Source organism: Vicia villosa, unplaced genomic scaffold, assembly GCF_029867415.1.
Source record: "Vicia villosa cultivar HV-30 ecotype Madison, WI unplaced genomic scaffold, Vvil1.0 ctg.001700F_1_1, whole genome shotgun sequence".
NCBI classification, from domain to species: domain Eukaryota; kingdom Viridiplantae; phylum Streptophyta; class Magnoliopsida; order Fabales; family Fabaceae; genus Vicia; species Vicia villosa.
Window position 1 is genome coordinate 308,267 of NW_026705702.1, and position 23,880 is coordinate 332,146.

General features: G+C 32.6%; 2 protein-coding genes across 2 annotated transcripts; one reads left to right on the plus strand and one right to left on the minus strand.

Annotated features, from left to right (window-relative positions):
• Nucleotides 1–349: 349 nt before the first annotated feature.
• Nucleotides 350–9,493, minus strand: LOC131636348 (isoleucine N-monooxygenase 1-like). The gene is made up of 3 exons (XM_058906966.1): nt 9,049–9,493; nt 2,256–2,811; nt 350–1,093 (listed from the first exon to the last, which is right to left on the minus strand). Exons 1-3 carry the CDS (start codon nt 9,453–9,455, stop codon nt 464–466), a joined length of 1,593 nt encoding a protein of 530 aa, XP_058762949.1. The 5' UTR covers nt 9,456–9,493; the 3' UTR covers nt 350–463.
• A 13,145-nt stretch (nt 9,494–22,638) lies between these two features.
• On the plus strand, nt 22,639–23,423 carry LOC131636352 (uncharacterized). The gene is made up of 2 exons (XM_058906969.1): nt 22,639–22,933; nt 23,053–23,423. The coding sequence occupies exons 1-2, from the start codon at nt 22,639–22,641 to the stop codon at nt 23,421–23,423; spliced, it is 666 nt and encodes a 221-aa protein (XP_058762952.1).
• The last annotated feature ends 457 nt before the right edge of the window (nt 23,424–23,880 follow it).

Genomic DNA, 23,880 nt, shown 5'->3' on the forward strand with positions numbered 1-23,880 from the left:
GTGTAGGAATGGAGATGTGAAACAAGGAGGTCATATAGAAAGGCAAGGAAGGAAGGAGCTCATAAACAATGTGCAATGATTATAGGATCATTAAACATTAGAGGGGGAGTGAGTGCACTCAAAAGAAGGAGAATAAGTTCTATAATTAATAAAGAGAAATCAGATATTTTTCTTATCCAAGAAACAAAGGTGACTAATATGAGTGATGCGGTGGCTAATAGTTTTTGAAAAACAATGCAGAACATAGTCATTTTCAATGTTAACAAAGTCTTAATCAAATACAAGAAAAAGTTCATCATGAAAATATATTTCAAAATTCTTTCAAATCTCAATTGAATCCATCATAAAACTAACATTTATTTCAACAATCAAAGTAGTTCACCCTATAACATAACATAATTGTAAAATGAATTAAAACATGTAGGTTTGATGAAAATGCCTTAGCCTGTCCTATTCAAATACTTCAAAAACTATACAAATCTATTTTTAATCGAGGCTTTGCTACAATCGTTAGTGGATCATGAAGAAGCATACCACCTTTGGACTCGACAAGATTGATTTTTGATATATTAGGATGTGAACTCCAAGTGAAGCCATGGAGCAACCTAGCTAATAAAAGAATAGTCATTGTGGTGCCAAGCATGACACCAGGGCAACCACGCCTTCCTGTACTAAAAGATATAAACTTCAAATTTGGCTCTGTCAAAGATATGTCAAACCTATCATTCTTCAGATGGCGTTCTGGTTGAAATTTGTAAGGTTCACTCCAAACTTTTGGGTTTTTTCCAAGTCCACTTCTTCCAAGCAATACATGGCTACCCTTTGGTATCAAGAAATTTCCAATTATTGTATCATTCATTGAGACATGGGGAACATTGAAAGTCGCTATGGGATGGAGGCGTAAAGCTTCTCTTGCACAAGCCTTCAAGAATTTGAGTTTAGGAATATCAAATTCTTGGACCAACCTATCTTTTCCAACTATATTGTCCAATTCTTCTATAGCTTTTTCCATTAGAACATGTTGATTTAACATTTCAGCCAATGTCCATTCAACAGCATTTGAAGGATTGTCTACCATTGCCATCATTAATTCCTGCATAGAAGTTTCATGAACATTTTAATATCAGTTTAATTTAAATCTACTAAGCATATATTCAACAGAATCTCACAATATAAATAATATATTTTTGTAAAGTTATGAGATTTTCTTATAATTATGATTAATAAAATCTTGAACACAAATTATTATAAAAATAAAAACTAGAGATAGTAACACATAAATTTTGGTAAAGGTGTTGTTAAAATTTTACTCATCTTCCATTAATTTATAAAATTAAACATTGGTTGAATGGTATCTTAATGAATCTTGGAATATCTATATTGTGATAAATAGATATATGAGACATCACCAGTATTTATACTTGAATAATATAGTCTACAGTTAAATAAATTTATGATGAGTGGAATTTTTGCAACTTTAAAAAAATGGTATGATTTAAAGATGAGTTTGACTTAAAAAATAAGAGATTGTAGAATATAATTCTAGTTGTCATGCCTTAAATTTAAAAATTATTTACGAAACAGGACAAAAATCAGAATTAGAGACTGGACTAAATCTGAAGTTTTTTTTGTCTCTCACTAAATCATGAGACAGTTTTTTGTCCATAATACAAATTATTTAAAATACAAAAATACCATTTTATTTTCTATATAAAATATATATGCTTTCTCTTCCTCTTCTATTAATATTTTTATTATGAAAATATGAAAATACCCTTTATCCCTAATACAAGTATTTTAAATACGAAAAATACTCTTTTAATATTTATTAGAAATATTTTTCTCTCTCATCCTTCTCTATTAATATTTATGATACCTTTTGTCCATAATACAAGTTTCAGTTATGTAAATATGAAAATACCATTTTTTTTTTCTCTTAAAAATATATACCTTTTTCATTCTCTTACTTCTTCTCCTCCTCTATTAATATTTACATTTATAAGGGTATAATGTAATAAGTTTTATCTGTGATATCTATTGTCCCTCAGACTCAAACGTTGTACCACACAAAAAATTGTTTGGTAGTTTAAAAGTTTGTACTGTTCTGTCCAATTCTTACCATTTTACAAATCGAACCCACCCTAAATTATTTAAAATTTAATTAATATGATACAAATTAGGTTTTATGATATATGATAAAATTCTAACATGTACGAGAAACATAAAAAAAAAAAAAAAAGTAAATGAAGTCTTACAATGATTTGTGCCTTGATTTCCTTAGTTGTCAATAACGGATTATTATTCACATCTTTTAATGAAATCAAAACATCTAGCAAATCCTCTTCAACATTCTTTGATCCATCATTCCATTGTTTGATCCTCTCATCAATGAGACAATCATGATACTTGTTCATTATCTTTATTGCATTTGTTACCTTTCCTTTATGTCCATCTAAATCAAGTAACCTCAACCATGGGATATAATCAGACGCAGAAAAAGCATAAACATGATCAAGCAAATCAAAAACAGCATCAACATGTTCTTTTTCTTCAACACCGGGCCCTCCATCTTTCATTCCATTTCCAAAATATCTCGTATTAAAAAAATATTTTCGATACACATTTCCACAATAATGTTGTGTTGCAATTCTAACATTCACAAGGTCACCATTCTTGCATTTGTTGTACACATAAAACATAAGATTATCGGCTTCTTGGTTTCTTTTGTCTTGAAGCCATTGATGTCTGAGTGGTGAGAACAAATCATTAGCAACGATTCTCTTCATCTTTCTCCATTGTTCGCCAATGGGTGCAAATATTGTAGTTGATAATGCTACGAAGACCTGCAAAATAAAAACCGGTAAGATAGTCTGAGACGTGCTGGTCGCACTGTCCTCAAGGATTTTCCGCGTATTATGCTAATCCTCCAGGATTTAACAGACTCTTCTCCCAAAAGGAGGATACAGAACTTGCAAGAAAAATTCTCTATTTGAGATGTTTTAACCCAGAATATATTTATTTTGAAATTAATCTATGCTGTATTTTTTTTCTTCTAATATCTCTCCCACTTTCTCATTACTAAATAAAACTACTTCAAAACATTTTAAAGAGCAACCCGTAACTGACACTCATAGGAAAAATTAATAATATTTTTAAAGGTATATTGACCAAATTGTGTTTTCTCAATATTAGAACGTTGGCATAAAAACTCTGTTGCCAATCACATTAATTGCCTAGAATTAAAACTGTTAGAGAATATATATTCTAATTCAACTTTTTAAAGATATTGTAATACAAAATTGAATAGAATAAATTGATATTAAAACCAAATCAAAGCTATTTAATTCACTTGATTGCACTCAAATTATTCACTAAACATTTAAAATATTTTAAATTTATAGACCACTAAAGACATATACGTTAATTTGAACAAATTAACTCATATTTATTATTGTCAATAATTTAAAAGACAGCCACATAATAAATAGCAACCAACGGATTATTTCTATCCGTTATTGTGTATTCATTAGGATTAAAATATTAATTATTGATAAATACTTTAACTTTGAAAAAGAAGTTTAATTAAAAGGAATTCTAATTAATTTAATAAAATATATTAAAAACTTAATTACTTTTTTTATTTTATTTTTAATAATTACAACAATCCCCCACATTAAAAAAATAAAATAATAAATTATTTATTGTAGGGTTAACATCATAGATGGATGCATCAACTGGTGTAGCAAGCTATATGAACCAGTCTTAGAATGATAATACTTAACACACTGTATCATTAGTGTAGCAAGCTATATGAACCAAAGACACTTATTGTATGTTAGAGGTATATCACTCGCATCACACCCCCACAGTTCTTGCCGTTGACGCTGTGGTGCGCTATTAGGCCGTGCGCGTGCCTGGCTTTTCTGATGAGTGCTCTAGAGATTTTGCCAAGATCTCATACAAGCGGCCCCACTTGACACTCACGTAGGTGATTTCATCAAATGTATGCTGCAAATCATACATCACCCATAAGGGATATAAAATTCATTAAAAGCTACAAAAGCTTATCCTCTCTTTAATGCAGTTTCTAGCACTTTCTCACTCACACCATAAGAAAGAGACGAATAAAAATTAATTAATTAATTTTCAGTGCTAGCAGAACTAACAAGTAACTTGTTATTACCCATATGAACCTTCTTCATGGGATCTCCAATCACAAAGGTTGGGTTCCTATTACTTGTTAATTTCAATTAGCTTAAGTCCCATTCCCCTCGATGTGTCACAAATTACTTTCCTCCCTAGGGGCTTTGTCAGAGGGTCAGCTAAGTTGACTTCTGACTTCACATAATCGATCGATATCGTTCCATCTTTTAACAGCTGTTTTACTACATTATGTCTCAATTGAATATGTCTGTTTTTACCATTGAATGATTTATTCTTTGCCACGGCTATTGCCGATTGACAATCACAATGCAACGACACTGATGGAGTTGGTTTTATTCCTAAAGGAATATTAGCTAAGAGATTTCTCAACCACTCAGCTTCACTACCAGCCAATTCCAAAGCTATGAACTCTGACTCCATAGTTGATCTAGCAATAATGGATTGTTTGACTGATCTCCATACAATTGCACCTCCACCGAGTGTAAACACATAACCACTAGTAGATTTTGTCTCATCTGAGTCAGATATCCAATTAGCATCGCAGTATCCTTCTAATACAGCGGGAAATCCACTATACTCAATACCATAATTCATGGTACCTCTCAAATATTTGAGAACTCTAGAAAGAGCCTCCCAGTGATCCTGATTGGGGTTATGTGTATATCTACTCAATCTACCTACTGCATATGCAATATCAGGTCGAGAAAAATTCATTAAATGCAGTAAGCTCCCAATAATTTGAGCATATTGAGTTTGATTAATAGAATCACCTTTATTCTTCTTTAATTGAGAGTTAGCATCATAAGGGGTGCTCACTGACTTTGAGTCATAATGACCAAACTTCCTTAGAAGTTTCTCAACATAATGTTCTTGAGATAGTGTTATACTATCATCCTTCCTTATGATTTTAACTCCCAATATTACACTTGCTTCACCCATATCTTTCATTTCGAATTTAGAAGCAAGAAATTTTTTAGTTCTAATCACAATATCAATACAAGTACCAAAGATAAGCATGTCATCAACATACAAACATATAATTACACATTCATTATTCACAGATTTAGTGTACACACATTTATCAACTTCAATTGATGAAAATCCGTCACTAATCAAAACTTGATTAAACTTTTCATGCCATTGTTTTGGTGCTTGTTTTAAACCATATAATGATTTAAGAAGTTTACAAACTTTATTTTCTTGACCAGAAACTACACATCCTTCGGGTTGTGACATATAAATTTCTTCTTCTAAATCTCCATTTAAAAACGCTGTTTTAACATCCATCTGATGAATAACTAGTTTATAAATAGAAGCAAGAGCTATTAAAACACGAATCGATGAAATTCGGGTAACTGGAGCAAAAGTATCAAAATAATCAATATTTTGTTTTTGTGTAAAACCTTTTGCAACTAATCTAGCTTTGTATTTTTCAATAGAACCATTAGGAAAATATTTTTTCTTAAAAATCCATTTACAACCAATTGGTTTTGCTCCTTTCGGTAAATCTACCAAAACCCAAGTATGATTTTTTGAAATTGAGTCCATTTCGATTTTAATAGCTTCTTTCCAAAATTTTGCATCAGGAGAAGAAATGGCTTCATAAAATGTTTGAGGTTCATTGTCAACAAGATATGTATAAAAATCACTTCCGAAGGATGTCTCTTTTCTTTGCCTTTTACTTCTTCTTAAATCATCACTTGAATTTTCATTTGAAATATCTAAAATTGGTTTATCAACAACACTTTCAACTTTAAGAGGAAAAACTTTTTCCAAAAACTCAACATTTTTAGTTTCAACAATAGTGTTATTAGCAAGTACATCACTTTTAAGAACAAGAAATCTATATGCAGCACTATGTTCGGCATAACCAATAAACAAACAATCAGATGTTTTAGAACCTATTTTTCTTTTCTTGGGATCAGGCAACATGACTTTTGCTAAACACCCCCACACTTTTAAATATTTTAAAGTTGGTTTATAACCTTTCCATAACTCAAACGGTGTTTTACCGGTAATTCTATGTGGAATTCTATTTTGTAAAAAACATGCGGTTAACAAAGCTTCACCCCAAAGGTTGTCAGGTGCATTTGAACTAACAAGCATAGCATTCATCATTTCTTTTAAAGTCCTATTTTTTCTTTCAGCTACTCCATTTGATTGAGGGGAATAAGGGGGGGTTACTTCATGAATTATTCCTTCTTTTTCACAAAAGTCATTAAAAGAAATATACTCTCCTCCTCTATCAGATCTAATTCTTTTTATTTTTCTATTTAATTGATTTTCCACCTCAGCTTTATATAAAATAAAATTATCGAATGCTTCATCTTTATGTTTTAACAAATAAACTTTAGTGAACCTTGAATAATCGTCTATAAAAGTTATATAATATTTATTTCCTCCTCTAGACATGGTTTGTTTTAAATCTCCTAGATCTGTATGAATTAAACTAAGAAGATCAGATTCACGTTGTACAGACATACATGTTTTCTTTGTTAATTTAGATTCTAAACATATTTCACATTTATCAGTTTGCTTATTATTTAAAGTAATCATATCAAGACTTTGCATTCTATTAATATAAGAAGAATTAACATGTCCTAGTCTAGCATGCCATATATCATAAGAATCAATCAAGTAAGCTGAAGAAGAAACTTTATTATTTATAACTTCAGAAATGTTCAACACAAAGAGTCCCTGATCACAATAACCTTTTCCCACAAACACATTATTCTTTGTCATTACAATCTTGTCGGATTCGAATGACACTTTAATCCCACCCTTGCTCAAAAGAGCCACCGAAATTAAATTAGTCCTAATATTAGGCACATGTAATACTTCACTTAAAGCCAAGGTCTTTCCTGATGTGAGTTTTAACATAACTTTGCCTTTTCCAGAAACTCCAACAGTTCGAGAATCACCAAGATAAACTTGTTCTTCTCCATCCCCCACAGTAGTGTAGGAGGTAAAGGCATCTTTATTTGCACATATGTGCCTAGTAGCTCCAGAGTCTACTACCCATTTATTCACATCAGTCACAATATTTGCTTGAGCAATGACAGCAGCAATAATATCATCTCCTTCAGCCAAGTTAGCTTTAGGAGGATTCTCATTCCTCTTGCGATATCTGCATTGAGGTGCATGATGACCTGGCTTACCACAAACATAACATTCTCCTCTTTTTTTAAAAGTGGGATTAGTAACACGGGGAATAAAATTATTATGATTATTTTGACCAGATTTATGATCGGGTTTATGATCGTACCTCTTTTTGTGAAACTTATTCTGAGTATTATTCTGGACCAGATTTGCTCGAGAAACAAAACTTTTTGCCTTTGCAGCTTTGCTCTCCTTTCTGTTTGTATCCTCGATAATAATGTGTGTGATCAAATCTGCCAGAGGTAATTGTTTTTGCTTGTGTTTGAGTTGATTCTTGTAATCCTTCCAGGATTCCGGTAACTTCTCAATGAGAATTCCAGCAACAAATTGATCCGGTAGAGTAATGTTTTCAGCTTTCAGTTCTTCCAACAACTTATGGTACTCGTTGATCTGAATCTTGATATCTTTGTCTTCAGACATTTTCCAATGGTAGTAATTCCCAATAACGAATTTCTGTTTTCCAGCATCTTCGGCAGTATACTTTAGATTCATCGAATCCCATATCTCTTTTGCTTCCTTGTAAGAGCAGTAGACATCGAACAAATCATTAGAAAGAGTGCTTAATATTGTGTGTCGGCATACCTTGTTTGCATGTGTCCATTGATCAATAACTTTTTGAGTTGCAGACGACGCTGGTTTTAGTTCAGAGAGAGCCGAGGCAACACCGTGCATGTCAAGGATGGAATGAACACGCTCATACCATCTGCGAAAATTCTGACCGTTGAAAACTTCAATCTTTGACACATCGGGGAATGGTTTTGCATAGTTAATCGTCGGCACAACAAGAGTTGATTGTTGTTGAATAGTTTCAACATCATCTTTTTGAGTCTGGCGATTGGAGTCATCACTAGAATTGTCTTCGATAGCCATAAAATCCTTGAGATTGTAGTTGATAATGCTACGAAGACCTGCAAAATAAAAACCGGTAAGATAGTCTGAGACGTGCTGGTCGCACTGTCCTCAAGGATTTTCCGCGTATTATGCTAATCCTCCAGGATTTAACAGACTCTTCTCCCAAAAGGAGGATACAGAACTTGCAAGAAAAATTCTCTATTTGAGATGTTTTAACCCAGAATATATTTATTTTGAAATTAATCTATGCTGTATTTTTTTTCTTCTAATATCTCTCCCACTTTCTCATTACTAAATAAAACTACTTCAAAACATTTTAAAGAGCAACCCGTAACTGACACTCATAGGAAAAATTAATAATATTTTTAAAGGTATATTGACCAAATTGTGTTTTCTCAATATTAGAACGTTGGCATAAAAACTCTGTTGCCAATCACATTAATTGCCTAGAATTAAAACTGTTAGAGAATATATATTCTAATTCAACTTTTTAAAGATATTGTAATACAAAATTGAATAGAATAAATTGATATTAAAACCAAATCAAAGCTATTTAATTCACTTGATTGCACTCAAATTATTCACTAAACATTTAAAATATTTTAAATTTATAGACCACTAAAGACATATACGTTAATTTGAACAAATTAACTCATATTTATTATTGTCAATAATTTAAAAGACAGCCACATAATAAATAGCAACCAACGGATTATTTCTATCCGTTATTGTGTATTCATTAGGATTAAAATATTAATTATTGATAAATACTTTAACTTTGAAAAAGAAGTTTAATTAAAAGGAATTCTAATTAATTTAATAAAATATATTAAAAACTTAATTACTTTTTTTATTTTATTTTTAATAATTACAACAAATATTGTGGTTAACTGTCCATTGGAGATGATATCAGTTGCCATGCTTGATGGTCTTGATGAAAAATCAGCATCATATTTTCTCAAGAATTCACGAGCAATGGTGGGACAAGTGACAGGGATAACATGGACATTTCCTAGGCGAATACATGCAATTTCAGTGTTCAATTCTTCCATAGTTTTGTGTATCCACTCAGTTGGAGATTTGCTTGCAAGCATTTCAGGAAGATTGCCAACTATAGGCCATGGTTTGGGACCTGGTGGCAATTTTGGTATTTTTGGATTTATATTCATCAAGTGATAACTTAGGGATTTAATAATCATAAAGATAAAAAATATAACAAGTGAAAGGGGCCAAAAGGACGGAGGGACAAACGACAGGAAAGCAGGAGTGTATCTCATCATAGGTTGGAAAAAGATTTTCAAACAAAAACATTAAGGTTGAAAAGGAACAATGCTTTAAGTGCTTGAGCTTGGTCGTGGTTCTATTTATACTATAGAAAATAATGTTTGGACAACCATTCATATAATCTACTTCCTAAAAGAAAAAAAAATAATGAAAATTATATAATCAGATACAATTTGTTTAAATTAGTATATAAAAATAAATAAATAAATGTTATCGTTAAGTATTCAATCATTTATCATCTGTTTACCTTCATTTTTAACTCTAGTAAGACATTAGTTGAGCTTCAACACACTCATATCAACAGATGTGATTTAGATAAAAAGAGTTAGAAGAAAAATATATGTTTATTAAATATTAGCAGGAGCATTTATGGAGTGTATGGAAAATGAGAAATGAATGTGTGTAATAATAGTGGCGGAGTCAGAAATTTTAAGTAGTCTGGGCAAAAACCTTACACCATTAATTATTCATCTATTTTAATTTTCACACTCTATTTTTACTAATTTTACCCATAATTTTGCCCCTGATTTTGTCTAAAAATTGACTATTAATTTGGAAGAAGTACAAAGAAAATAGGGGTTGAGCCCGGGCGCCTGCCCGGGCAAGCTGGGCCTTGGCTCCGCCCCTGATAATGAAGATTGAAAGGTAAGTGTTGCTATATTTAATTTATAAGGAACAATTATTTCACCACATTTACTTTAGCAACAGTGAAAAATGTTATTCTTTTAATTAAAAAAAATGAACAAATTTTCACTACGGTTCTTTTACCAAACGTGGAGAAAAGTTATATTTGTCTATAAAACTATACACATTTATTCACATTTTCACTAAACCTAACTCATTCACCCACCAAACATCATCTTCAATTAACGAATTCTACTTCTCCCCGAAACATAACTCAAAAGTATAATTTTTCCATCAACCAAATAGGAGAGTACCATTTTTTTTCTCATCCATTGTTGTTGTATCACCGACTTTGAATATTTGGCTTTGAAAATGTTAAAACATTATATTAGTATATTAAAAATTATAATTTGAAGATTAATACTAAATTTCACTTTATCAAGTAAAGTAAATTTTATGTTTTAACTTTTTTACTTTAATCTTCAACGTCAAAAATTTCAAAATAATATAAATTAAGAAGATTTTGCAACTCAAAACTGGCTTAAAAATGAATAAAAAAATACTAAATTGTATCAAGAGAAATTCAAAGCGTGACCCTAGGGTACATTTCCTCACTTTGAACATATATTCTGCGGGAAAAAGGTATTTAATTTTATTCTTAAAATTAAAAAAAGGGACACACCACATTCCACCATGATTGTTAGTATCAACCAAAATGAAATGTAACTTAAAAGTTGAGAATAAGGAAATGCATCTAATAGAATAGATTTTAAATTGATGGATTGGATGAGGTGAAAGTTCGTTACGAAAGCTATATTAAACAAGATGTATTCCTATCAAACATCTGAATCAAATGTTTAAATGAGCTAGCATCTTCTCTGACCATACCTAGATGCGAAACAAATTTAGCAACATGCCTTATACTATGGATTTTATTAACATTTTTCTCCCTATTTATAGATAATAGAGTGTCATTCATGAAGCTAGTTTAGTTGAGATAACAGTTGCAATATGTTGGAATCGACTTGTTTTGGTTTTTCTTTGAAAATCCGGCAACTAAGGTAGGATTTTATGTGCTAGATTTTACAAATTAATTTTATTATTAGAGTCAATTAGTGTATCACAACCACTCCTATGCTATATTTTAAATGTGATTAAAATAAAAAAGAAACAGTTTTAAAATTTTAACGGTTATGATTAACTGACAGTGTAAAACTGCTCTACACCGACGCGGTGTATATCAATTAAATTCAAAGGACAAGAGATTAATAAATATACATTATTATTGTAAAATTCTTTACACAATCAATTTATCACAACCACTCATATGTAAAACATAGAATGCGACTAAAATAAAGAGTTTAAAGATAGTGTACTGTCAATGTAAAACAATTTTACACATACAACCAATAAATTTTTTTATATTTTTCATGTCATTTCAGTATTTTAAAAATAAAATTGAAATTTATTGTGATATATGTCTCTCATTGATTAACAGTGTAAATATATTTTACACTATCAACGTATTTTCTTTTTTCTCAAATAAAAATCAAACAGTTACAAAAAGTTGACGGCTAAGATTAACTGATAGTGTAAACTTGTTTTACACCATAAATATATATCAATTAAATTCAAAGGACAAATGGTGTTGTTTAAATTCAAAGGACAAATGGTGTTGTTTAACACACTTTCCTCATTTATTGTAAAACTCGTGAATAAAAGACGTGAACTGAATGAGTTGTGTTGCACACTTTGTGATAATGCAATGGTCCTTTCATAACGTGGGTGACTAAATGCGACCAAACTATGATAAGGAGTGTCGCACGTTAAGGACGAGAAAGAGAAGGAAAAATAAAAATAAACACGTTGAATCTTTCATCTATTTATTACTCCCTCCGTCTCACAATAAGTGTCTCATTTGTATTTTTTTCATGTCTCAAAATAAATGTCTCTTTAAAAAATCAATGCAACATTTATTAATTTTTTCCACTACTATACCCCTATTTATTAACTTTCACGTTTTTCAACTACTCTATTACCTATAAGAAATAAGGGTACTTTAGTAAATGATATTAACTTTATCATTAAAACCAACACTTCCAATCATTTTCTTAAGAACCGCGCAAAACTCAAATAAGACACTTATTATGAGACGGATGAAGTATTTATTATCTATTCTGTATTAGAAAAATGAGCAAACTTTCATTATTGCCATTTTTTTAAAAAAAAAATTGTACTACAACTTGGACAAAATAGTAACTGTCGCGGGGAAAAATCGTCGTTTTGTGGGATGAGACACCTGATGCCTTCTTTGGGCTCGAGTGCTCAAGAAAAAGATTTTTCTTTGTTTTTGTCACGACCAAACTTTTTATTATTTCCAAAGTAGGAAAAGGAAAAAAGCTGCAATAACCTTAAAAGTGGGGGAGAGATCTTGGGTAAGAGGGTTGGTTATACGAAGGGAAGGTATTAGCACCCAACGTATCTATAGTACTCTATAGGCTTCTTTGTTATGTTTTTCATTCTATGCTATTGAGGAGGTTCTTTTGTGAAATAGGTGGAAAACTAAGGTGTTTGTTTGATTATGCTCGCAAAGATCATCGCAATCTTCTACATACATATCCCTTAGAGGGAATCAGAGCATCTGTAGCTCGGGGTCTACGGGTGCTAAGGTTTGAGTGGTTTGAGGGAGAAGTTTTGCTCGCCAAGGATACGACCTTGTGCCTACGTATTCTCAAAGGGATGTTGAGAAAGTCAGAGCAATCGTAGTTCCCACTTATGCTAGTGGAAGCAAAGGATAAGAGACAAATGTCATCTCAATGTTCGATGTATCTAATCTATATCATCACATACATCTGTTTGATTTTTGTTTGAAATCTTTTCATTATAAGCCCTGGGCTGTGCCACTTATGGCGCTTAGAATGATAAAGATGTTTTTTTGTTTAGCCAGCCTTGTGGCAAAAACAAGTTGATTAGCCAGCCTTGTGGCAAAAACTTTCAATGAAGCCAGCCTTGTGATAAAAAGTTTTGATTAATCAGCCAGCCTTGTGGCAAAAGTTTCGACGAAGCCAGCCTTGTGGCAAAAACTTTGATTAATCAGCCAGCCTGGTGGCAAAAGGTTCGATTGATTAGCCAGCCTTGTGGCAAAAGAGAAATTTGATTGATTGATTGTTTGTGATGATATAGATGAGATACTCCTATCATAGAGATGATAAATGTCTAATCTCCTAGGGTATTTGATTTGGATATTGTGGATGCTTATAAGAAGCCCGTGGGTCCTTGTACGAAGCCCAAGAGGAGGCTATCCGAGGGTCCTTGCATTGTAAGCCCAAGAGGAGGCTATGGGAGGGACAAGTCGTTTGTAAGAAGCCCAAGAGGAGGCATGGTATAGTTGGTTTGAGCTCTTAGAGCGATTTCACCGGGAAACCATACTCCATGTCCTAACCTAAACTAAGGGAGACTCTTTGCACGAAGCCCAATAGGAGGCTATGGGGAACCTAGTGTTGTACTAAGTTGAACAAGTATATATAACACGATCACAAATATGAACAAGTACGAACAAATATGAACAAGTACATGAACAAATATGAGCAAGTATGAACAGTTATATATATGACAAGGTGCGTGTATACAATGGAGTTTATGAAGGAAATATACCTGTAAGGATGATCCGTTTGTATGTACGGGGGCTCGGGACTTATACTCGGGGAGAGGCCCATTGAGTTTATTCAAAAGCTATGTAAACAAGTATTTACAAAAGGGCTCGGGACTTATACCTACATGGAGGCCCAATGGTATTTTTGGGAAGATTTAAAGAAAACCTTTATTTTTGATTTGTTATTCGAGGTTAAAAATCAAATTGATCGAAGTATGTACAAAAAGGTGTATGTACAATGAAATACCTAATTTCATGTAAGGGAATGGGACTTATACCTATGTGGAGGCCCATGTTTTATTTTATAAAACATGGTTGATTGTTTTATTAACAGCGCGAGGTTTCGTCGTTTGAAAACAGTTTGAAAGTTTTGAAAGAAGTTTTTAAAGAAAAACTGTACAAAGAAAAAGGAATGGGACTTATACTCTCTAATATTCGAGAGGCCCAGTTGTTTTAAAAATCAATTGATCAGTCCAAAAAGATTTGATCAAGAGTTTTTTTGAAAAGAAAACCAAAAAGAAATGGTTTATTATTTTGAAAAACTTTGATCGTTTGTTTTAAAACAGTTTGAATTTTGACAAAAGTCAACTTAATTAAGATAAAAAAACAAATTTTATGCTTAATTAAGACCTAAGTGATTAGGGTTTGATCACAAAATATTTACAAATGATTAAGTTTTGAAAATTAAGTGAAAAAAACTATTTTTAAAGTATTAAAAACATTTAAAAACAAGTCACTTTAAACTTAATAAAAACACATTAAATAAATATTTTTTTGTGATTTTTTTTGGATATTCATAAAATATATATATTAAATAAAGAGTGTAAAAAATGAAGTAAAAATGATTAATTTTGATTGGTCAATTAATTATATGAAGTTGTAAAGAAAATGAAGAAAATAAGTGGTAAAAAAAAGAGGTTTTGGTCCTTATGAGTGTTGAACTCGTGACCTGGAGGTTACTACTCAAAAGCTTAGCCAACTGGACCACGCGCGTGGTCTGTTTAACACTTGCAACGAATTAAATATATTTTGAATCAATTTCCAAACTTCAGTTTCAAAAATATGGCGCCAAGAACACAAACCCCAATTTGAATTTGAATTTTCTTAAAACTGAATTGTTTTGATCAAGTGAATAGCCTATCTTGCTCGGTTTTTCATAAGGAACATGATGGTGATCTTTAATTTCATTTATTTTCACTCTAAGATCATTAATTTTCTGGAAATCGTGAAGAACCCTAATTCTATGATTCAATCTGAAATTGTGTAAGATCATGATATGATGCGATTGATTGAGGGTAATTATTCAGTGATGGTGCAGAAACAAGATGGCAAAGCAATATTTCATTTATGATGCATGTATGATAGAGTTTGAAGTTCAAGTGCACCTACCTCAAAAACGGCCAAACTGAGAATTGAATTTTGAGCTGGAGGTGTTACAGATGCTTTGTAATGATCTGGATAGCTTCAATGATGATTATGGAAGGTGTCTGGATGCTTGGAACAACCTGAATTCATCTGAGCATAGTCATGGTACCCGATCTGCAATAGCTTCAAGAGTGAATCGAATTTGAAGATTCAGAGGTTATAGGTCATGGATGATGGTTGGGATAGTTCATATGAAGTATATGGAATGTGTTTGGATGATTAGCTTGGACAGAATTGGTCTGGAACTGATTTTGGCATGATAAGGCTCTCTTTATGCATATATGGAAGTGAGGTAGTGATTTTGGAATTTAGGTGTTTTTGGGGTGTGTGAGTGGATCAAACACATCACATATGATGTTTATGAGTTGTTGGAACCACCATCTTGGCCAGAACTTCAATGGTTTAGAGGTTGGAAATTCTACCTCTTTAAAACTTAAGAAACTTGCATTCTAAGAAAGAAAGAGAAAACCTATGATTTGTGAGGTTTTGCTGTGATTTGAAGAGTGGAAATGACCTCTATTTATAGGCCAAGCTTTCTGAATGCAAAGCCTTTGAAAGTGGATCAAAGAGTGATGATTTGGCTTAAGAGATAGAATGGAATCTTTTACATTAAATGCAAAATGGTTAAAATGACTTAACCATGGTTAAACTTCCAAGCTTCTTATCTCCTTCCATTCTGATCTTCAAATCAGAAAATATCTCTCAATTATTGCATTGATGCATCATTACTTGCATTATAGGTCATATAGTGTTGAAACTTAGTGAAAATGGTTTGAAATTTCATGCATAATGACCTCTAATGACAAAATTCAAAACCATGGCTCCACTTAATATTTTTTCATGCTCTTGGACATTTTGGAAAGCTCATGTTATGTACTTCAAAACCCTTGTTGAAAGTTTCTTCAAGACCTTTAAGGAAATGGGTGAAAAAGAGCCATGAACTTTGAAGAAAGTGAGATTTTAAGTGTATTTTTTAAAAGATACCAACTTTGAAGCTCCATATCTCTTAAATGGTTGATCTTTTGGAAAAACATTTTATGTAACAAAGTTGTTTATTGGATCAAAATCTACAACTTTGATGTTGGAAGTTTTTTTCAGTTTGTAGGTGAAATTTTGAGTTATTCCCTTCCAAAGTTTGGAAAAAACCATTGAAAAACACTTGGAAAATTTTCTAAGTATGAAAGTCAAACTTTTGACTTTTTGATTCTTGATTGATTTTCTTGATTTTCCTTGATCAAATGACTTCATATATCATATATTGATGATTTGAAACTTCAAAAGTCATGGTTGACCAAAATTTCCAAAAAGTCAATGGTGATCTTGTACAGTTGACTTTTTCAGACGAATCGCGTTTCTGGAGATTTCAAATGAACCAAACTATCCTCACCAAATGAATGGTATGAATGGATCATGTTGAGTTATTGGAGGAGCTTGAGCCATGGTTTAAGTTGTGGCACCATGTTCTGATTAAAAAGTCAGTTGTTCAAGTGAATTAGGTCAAAAACCCTAATTGTCGACCTGATGAAATTGATGACTGTGGATCTTGAATTGAGATACAATTTCCATTGGATATTGTCATAGGGATTATTTGAAGATGATTAAAACCTTTGAGTGATCCCCTGGAGCTTTTTAGGGTTTCTCAAATGTAATCCCTGATTTCAGTCCCTGATAGTTCAAAAACCCTAATCTGATGATTTGAAATTTAACTGTTGATCAGTCCCTGTGTAGGGGATGTCTTGAGCCAATAGATTAGGTCAAAATGATGTACTTGGGGTCTTGAGGTCATGTCTCAAGTCATTAGGTCAAATCCTGAGCAAAAGTCAGGGGTGTGCTATCTTCAGTCAAAACCCTAATCTGGTTGATTCAAAGTCTCTGAGCTTGTTTGAAATGAATCTTTGAGGACCAAATGTTGATTGTTGATGAAGATGGTTCTTTTGAGATGAAGGGAAAACAAAACCCTAACTGATTGTTGCTTGTACTGATGAGTGACTTCTTGTTTAAATCCTGCTGAGTCACAAGTAACAAACACAAGCTATGCAATTTGTTAGAGATGCAAATGATGCATATGCAAATGATATGAGGTGGTATCTTAGGTCAAAAATTGGGGTATGACAGTAACTAACAAAATCACTCTACTACTTTTCTATTTTCCAATTAGTATTGAATATTTGACACAACCAAAACTTCTACCATTCATTCTCATTTTTCTATATTATCTCTCTTACTTTATTTTAAAATGTAATAATTTAATATTTTTTATCATATTTTTTATTTATTATTATTAAAAATGTATTTTATCAAATTGAATAATACTACATAGCAATTCAAACAACTAACTTTTTATCTTACGGGTTACTGTTAAATTATTACTTTTATTTGAAAATAAAATTCTTATTTTTAAATGTCAATTTTTTTCTTTCTCCATGTCACAAGTTTTTTATTATTATTTAATACAATTGAGTTTATATAGTAATTTTTTATTTTACAATTATGTAATTCTATTTAAGTTAACATCTGTATCTAAATACATCATTTATCAAGTTTATCATTATATTTTGTGTAATCATATTATTTGTTGTAATATTTTGATTTCATATTTTCCATTGTACTTTCGCAATAAAAATGAGTTTTTCATATGTATATCTAAAATAATTATTACGTCAAAATTAAAATAAATTCATACGTGCGGACGCACGAGTATTTTCTATGTTGAAAAAGAAAGGAGTGCACAATTGAATAAAATCTTTTCACCACTAGCAGATGATTTCTTTTCTGAATGAACAAAGTGGATTTTCATGTCTTTCTGAAATGTTCACATGTAAAATTATTTTAACTTAGAACCTAATTTTCATACTACTAATATCTTATTAGTAAAAAAAATATAATTGTGAATTATTATTTTAACTCAGAACCTAATTTTTTTGTGGAACATTATTTTAACTTAGAACCTATTTTTTTTAAATCATTATTTTAATTTAGAACCTATTTTTTTTTTGTGGATCATTATTTTAAGTTAAAACCTTTCATACTACTAATATCTTATTAGTACAAAAAAATTTAAATGATTAATTTCCATTTTATAAATGCAATTTGGTCAAACTTCTTTACTACATATTTTTCATATCGTTCATAAAATACTACACCACAAATAATGGACTCGAGCGACAGCACGGGTCTCTGACTAGTTTTAATTTATAAATGGTACTCCTTTGTCTCATGATAATTTGTTTTATTTCAATTCAATTAATTAATTATTTTATTAACGACTATTAATAGTATTTACATAAATTATATTTTTTTATAATTGAAATTATCCTAGGTAATTACTACTTACGAAATATGAAAATTTGATATTGACACTTGAATCGGAATGTCTTACCTTAATCGAATTTTGAGCTATAATAATTTCAAAAGGACTATCCTTAACCACCCCAAATCTCTAATACACCCGCACTCCCCAAACCAAATATTTAACTATCCTTCATAATACTATAAAACAAGAGTATACGAGATAATATAAAAAATGAAATACAAGCTTAAAGTGCTTTTAACTGGTACATCTTGTAACAAAGAATTTGAATCCTATATATAGCCTTGGACTTCCTCTTTCTTTAAAAAACTAAGCGATGTAGGACTTCAAAGAACTTGAATACTATATATAGCTTTGGACTCTCTTTTCCTTCACAAACTAAGCTATGTGGGATTTCTTAAACATGTATATATTCAACAAACCTCAACAATCTCCACCTTGATCATAAATAATACATTAACTTTCATTTTCACCTACAATCATACTCTACTATAAATAGTATAGTCATTAGAAGCAACAGAGCTCCTAGAATTTTTACATTGTCTTCAGCGACAATTTTAGTTTTAAAAACTAGCATTCTCCACCTCAAGAAGATTATACACACTTGAAGCTAAACCACTTTAAGATTTCTCATATGTCAAAAACCAGGTTGAAACTTTATGGTGCAACTTCCATATTGGTAGGCATCTCTTTATGTTCATTCTCTAGCAATAACTTGTCCTTTTTCAAGACAACGGATATGGCATGAAGATGCACTTCTCAATTTTCAGAAAAGAACATCACCTTCCACGAAGAGGGAGAAATTTATAGCATTTGACTCAGTTCCTTTCTCTACCGTTGTCCCATCATGACACTTATACTTTATATGTCAAACCTTTCCATATTTCCAACATCTCACACCCGTTTTATTATTATTTTTTTACATATGACCATACATTAGAAACCAACACTGAGTTTTCTTCTAAAATAATCTTCCTAGCAACTTTGTCAAAGCTCAAAGTTTTCTTACCATATATCAAAAAAGACTTAATATACTCATAGGAAGATGGAAAAGACCATATAAGGCTCAAAGCTTTATCTTCATCATCAATCTTGACTTTAATAGTTTCTAATTCATAAATAATATCATAGAACACTTAGATTATCATATACTTTCGTATGTTCATCCATACACAAGCTATGAAACTGCTCATTCAACAATAAACGATTTGATATACTCTTTCATTGAAATGTCCCTTCAATTTTCTCCCAAAGCTCGTTAGTTGACGATGTACTAAGAACATTCCTAAGAATATTCTTAGCAAAAGACATGTGAATTGTACTCGAAGCTCTCAAATCTATTTCCTCCTACTTCTCATTGTTCTTGTTGGAAATGTTTCCTTTCAATACTAGTATAATCTTAATTGTATAAAATCATCTTTGAATTGAATTTTCCAGAAGTCAAAATTGATTCTTCCATAAAATTTCTCTAAGTCAATTTTTACTACACTTGAAAAACTTGAAATTGCCGCAAAAACCTTTCCTGCAGCAGAGCAAAATTTTCCCAACTAGCACAGAGTATAAATTTTCTTTTCTAATATGGAAGATCAAACAAAATTGTAATCGTAGAGAATAATAAACAATTTATACCCCAGAAAACCAAGCTCTAAAACCACTTGTTGCGAAAAAACTAAGAGTAAAGAAAAAAGAAGAATACAATAACAACAAAATCAGAGAAAAACCCACGATTGTTGTCAAATGACAACTAGAGAATCACTCTGGAAACATTGTTACAATACATAGACTACCCTCCTTATCTATCAAAATTGTGAGAGAGTGTGATGAGAGAGAAACTAGTGAGAGAGAGTGTGAGGTTTCCACATAGCTACGGTTTTCTGTGAGTTTTCTTCTTTTGCAACCGGCATTTTCATGGAGGGAGAGTGGAGAGAAATCAAAGGGAAGATGAGCAGATCTGGTGGGGATAGACAAGCTTGGGATATTCTGAGGAAGGAGATTAAGGTGAGTAGGATGGAGGTCCTAACCATTTTTATCACTGACTTTGGGGACAAATGGTGTGCTAGAGATTTATTCATAGAATTCAAGGAGATGGGTGTGATTGAAAAGATTGTGATTCCACCTAAAAGAGATTGGCGAGGACAACGTTTCGGTTTTGTTAGATTCATCAATGTGACAGACGAAAAGATATTGGAGACTAAAATGGACAATGTTTGGCTTGAAGGCAATAAGATAAGTGCAAACATTTCAAGGATAAAAAGGAAGGAAATGAAAATCAAATCTAGTCCAGTTCTACCAAAGTATCAAGAGAAGAACACAAAAACAGGAGCAGCAGTTAGCCATATGCCTAGGATTGCTAAGGTTGGAGGTGGAGCGAGTAACTCAAAGTCGTACGCAGATGTCATCAGAGGAGATGTAGCGAAGAACTCTGAGGAAGCAAAAGAGGCTAGTCAATCGATAATATTCACAACCAAAGAAACAGAGACTATGAGATTCAAAAAGCCAAGGTTGGAGTGACCAGGAGGGCTGGAGACGCGTTTGCTGTAGCAGACAGTTTGTTGGAGGAAGGCATATTCACCATAGAGGCAACTGCTTTGGGCTCAAATTTTTGCCTGCTAGAGGAGAGTGCAGAAGGAGAACTGGAAACGTTGATCAACGAAGGGGGAGAATGGCTAAACTTCTGGTTTGTAGAAGTGAGGGAGTGGAAGCCAACATACATCGAATGCGCTAGAGTAGCTTTCATATCCATTTATGGAGTACCCTGTTTTACCAGAAATGAAAGATTCATGAACATTTTATTGGCAGATATTGGGAAATTGATGAATCCATTAATTCTAAAGCAGAAGTGCAACAGACTGGATGTAATAAAACTTATGATTTTTACAAATCACCTGGAAACCATAAGAAATAGAATCAGGGCTACCGTTGACGGAATCTGGTACAACATCCTTGTCATCGAAGAACCGATTTGGGAAAAAGGGGATTCGGCTGATAAACTTTCTTCAGCCAGCACAGCTTTGGATGGAGATTCGTTCTCATATCAGAACTCAAACGACGGAGACGAAGACTCACCACGGCGTTGCTTGAACCGTAGGTCAAAATAGTATGGGGAACTGAACCATGAATTTAATGTTGATGTTGACAAGGGAGCGGATAACCTGCAAAAGGGAGAAGAAGGAAGTCAGATAAGGAGCATTTTCGCAGCTAACATTAATTGCAAGGACCTTTTGGGTGAAAATCTTTTGAGACCCTTAGGCTCCCAAAGTACAGCAGACACCATTTCAGAGAAAACCCTAAGTAGGGTAGAAGAGGCGCTCAGAGAGGAAAATGTGAAGAAAACGTCAAATGAAAACATTGAAGCGGTGGGCCCAGGCGAGTTAGTCATTTTAAACAAACAATTCATTAATACAATTCCCAGAATTAATGAGGTGGCGGTGAGAGAAGATGGAACCAATTTGGAGAAAGAAAAAGGCGTGGAAGTATTGGCAGATAGGAAAACAACAAAAAAGGAAGAAAAAGTCTTATTAGAATAAGTGGACCACGTTTCCAAGCTAGTGGGCCAAGAGGAGTGTGATGGACAGAAAGTTTTAGAAGAGGATAGTGCATGCATGCAGGGGCGGACTTCATATAACAAAAACAAATCCAAAACTTCGAAAAACTTTGTAGTGCCAATCAAGAAGGTGACTAAAAATTTCGAAAATAAGGAAAACAACATCAAAGGAAAACAAATTCTTTGCTTTGATGAACATTGTCAAAGGGTGAAAAATTGCAAAAAAGAGAGGAAGAAAATTAGAGAGATTTTGGACCTAGGGGATCAAGCGGAAAATTTCATTTATCCAGTGGAGAATCGTTTTATTGAAGGGAAAAAACCTATTTTGTTGGGAGCCAATCCTCAACTCAACATGAACAAGCTTTTCCTAAAGTCAAATTATTTGTCAAGAGGTTTACCTTTAACCTGTGACTCAATTTCTAGTGATGATATCAATAATTATAACAAAAGAATAGCTAATGGAGTGCTGAACAAGGCGGCGGAGGGGCTGTGGAACTCAATGGTTAGGTTGGGCATTAAGAACATTTCCGACATATTCGACCCAATCACAAAAATAAAGGAAATGGAACACAGAGACAACAAAGAGGAAGAGGTGACAAAGGGGACCAATAATCAAGCATCTCCATGATTATTTTTTCCTTAAACTTGAGAGGAGGTGGAAGTAGGGCTAAGAGGAAGAGAGTCGGCTATCACATTCAAAAAGGAGAAGTAGATGTTTGTTTTATTCAAGAGACAAAGTTAAGTGGAATAGAGTCTAGTGTAGTTAAAGAAATGTGGGGAGGTAATCTTGTGGAGTGGTCGCATTCGGATGCTATTGGGGCGTCGGGAGGAATTCTAACAATGTTGAAAAAGCATTTCTTCACCTTAAACTTTAGCTTTAGAGGCGAAGGATTCTTAGGCCTTTGTGTGGAAAAGGAAGGTAAACTTATTTATATTGTCAATGTTTACGCTTCTTGCGATATTATCACAAGAAAAAGGACTTAGGATAAGTTATGTGAGTTCAAAAAAAAAATTTGAAGGGTTCTTGGTGTATTGGAGGAGATTTTAACTCTATCACTTCTTTGGATGAAAGAATTGGTAAGTCTACCCATAGATATAGGAGGGAGATAATGTTTTTTAAAGAGTTCATAGAGGATATGGAGTTGGTGGATCTTCCTACAATAGGAGGCAAGTTTACTTTGATTAAAAGTAATGGCAAGGCTATGAGTAGGATTGATAGATTTCTTTTATCGGATTGTTTTTTTGAATATTGGAAGGTGGAGGGTCAATATATTGGCGAGAGGGAGGTCTCCGACCATGCTCCTATTTGGTTGAAGGACAATAGAAAGGATTGGGGTCCTAAACCTTTTAAATTCAATAATATGTGGTTCAAACATGAGGATTTCGATGTCTTTGTGGAGGAGGAATGAAAGAAGATTCTGTGTAAAGGAAGAGATGATTATTGCTTGGCGAAAAAGATGAAAACTCTCAAAAACCGGTTAGCTTGGTGGAACAAGAACATCATGGGTGGATAGATCTCAAAATCAACAAAGATGGATATTGGAGAAGATGGGATTTGGTAGAAGATGGATGAAATGGATGGAATCTAGCATGTTTACTAACTACATGTCCGTGTTGGTTAATGGAAGTGCAACAAAAGATTTCAAGGTTCAAAGAGGATTACATCAAGGTGACCCCATTTCAACTTTCTTGTTTGTTCTTGCTATGGAAGGATTAACCGCTTTAACCAAGAATTCGGTGACGGTGGGAGACTTTAAACCGTTCAAGTATGGTGATGAGGACTTTGTGGATATTCTCCAATTTGCGGATGATACTATTATCCTAGGAGAACCTACTTATGACAACCTTTGGAGTCTAAAAGTGTTG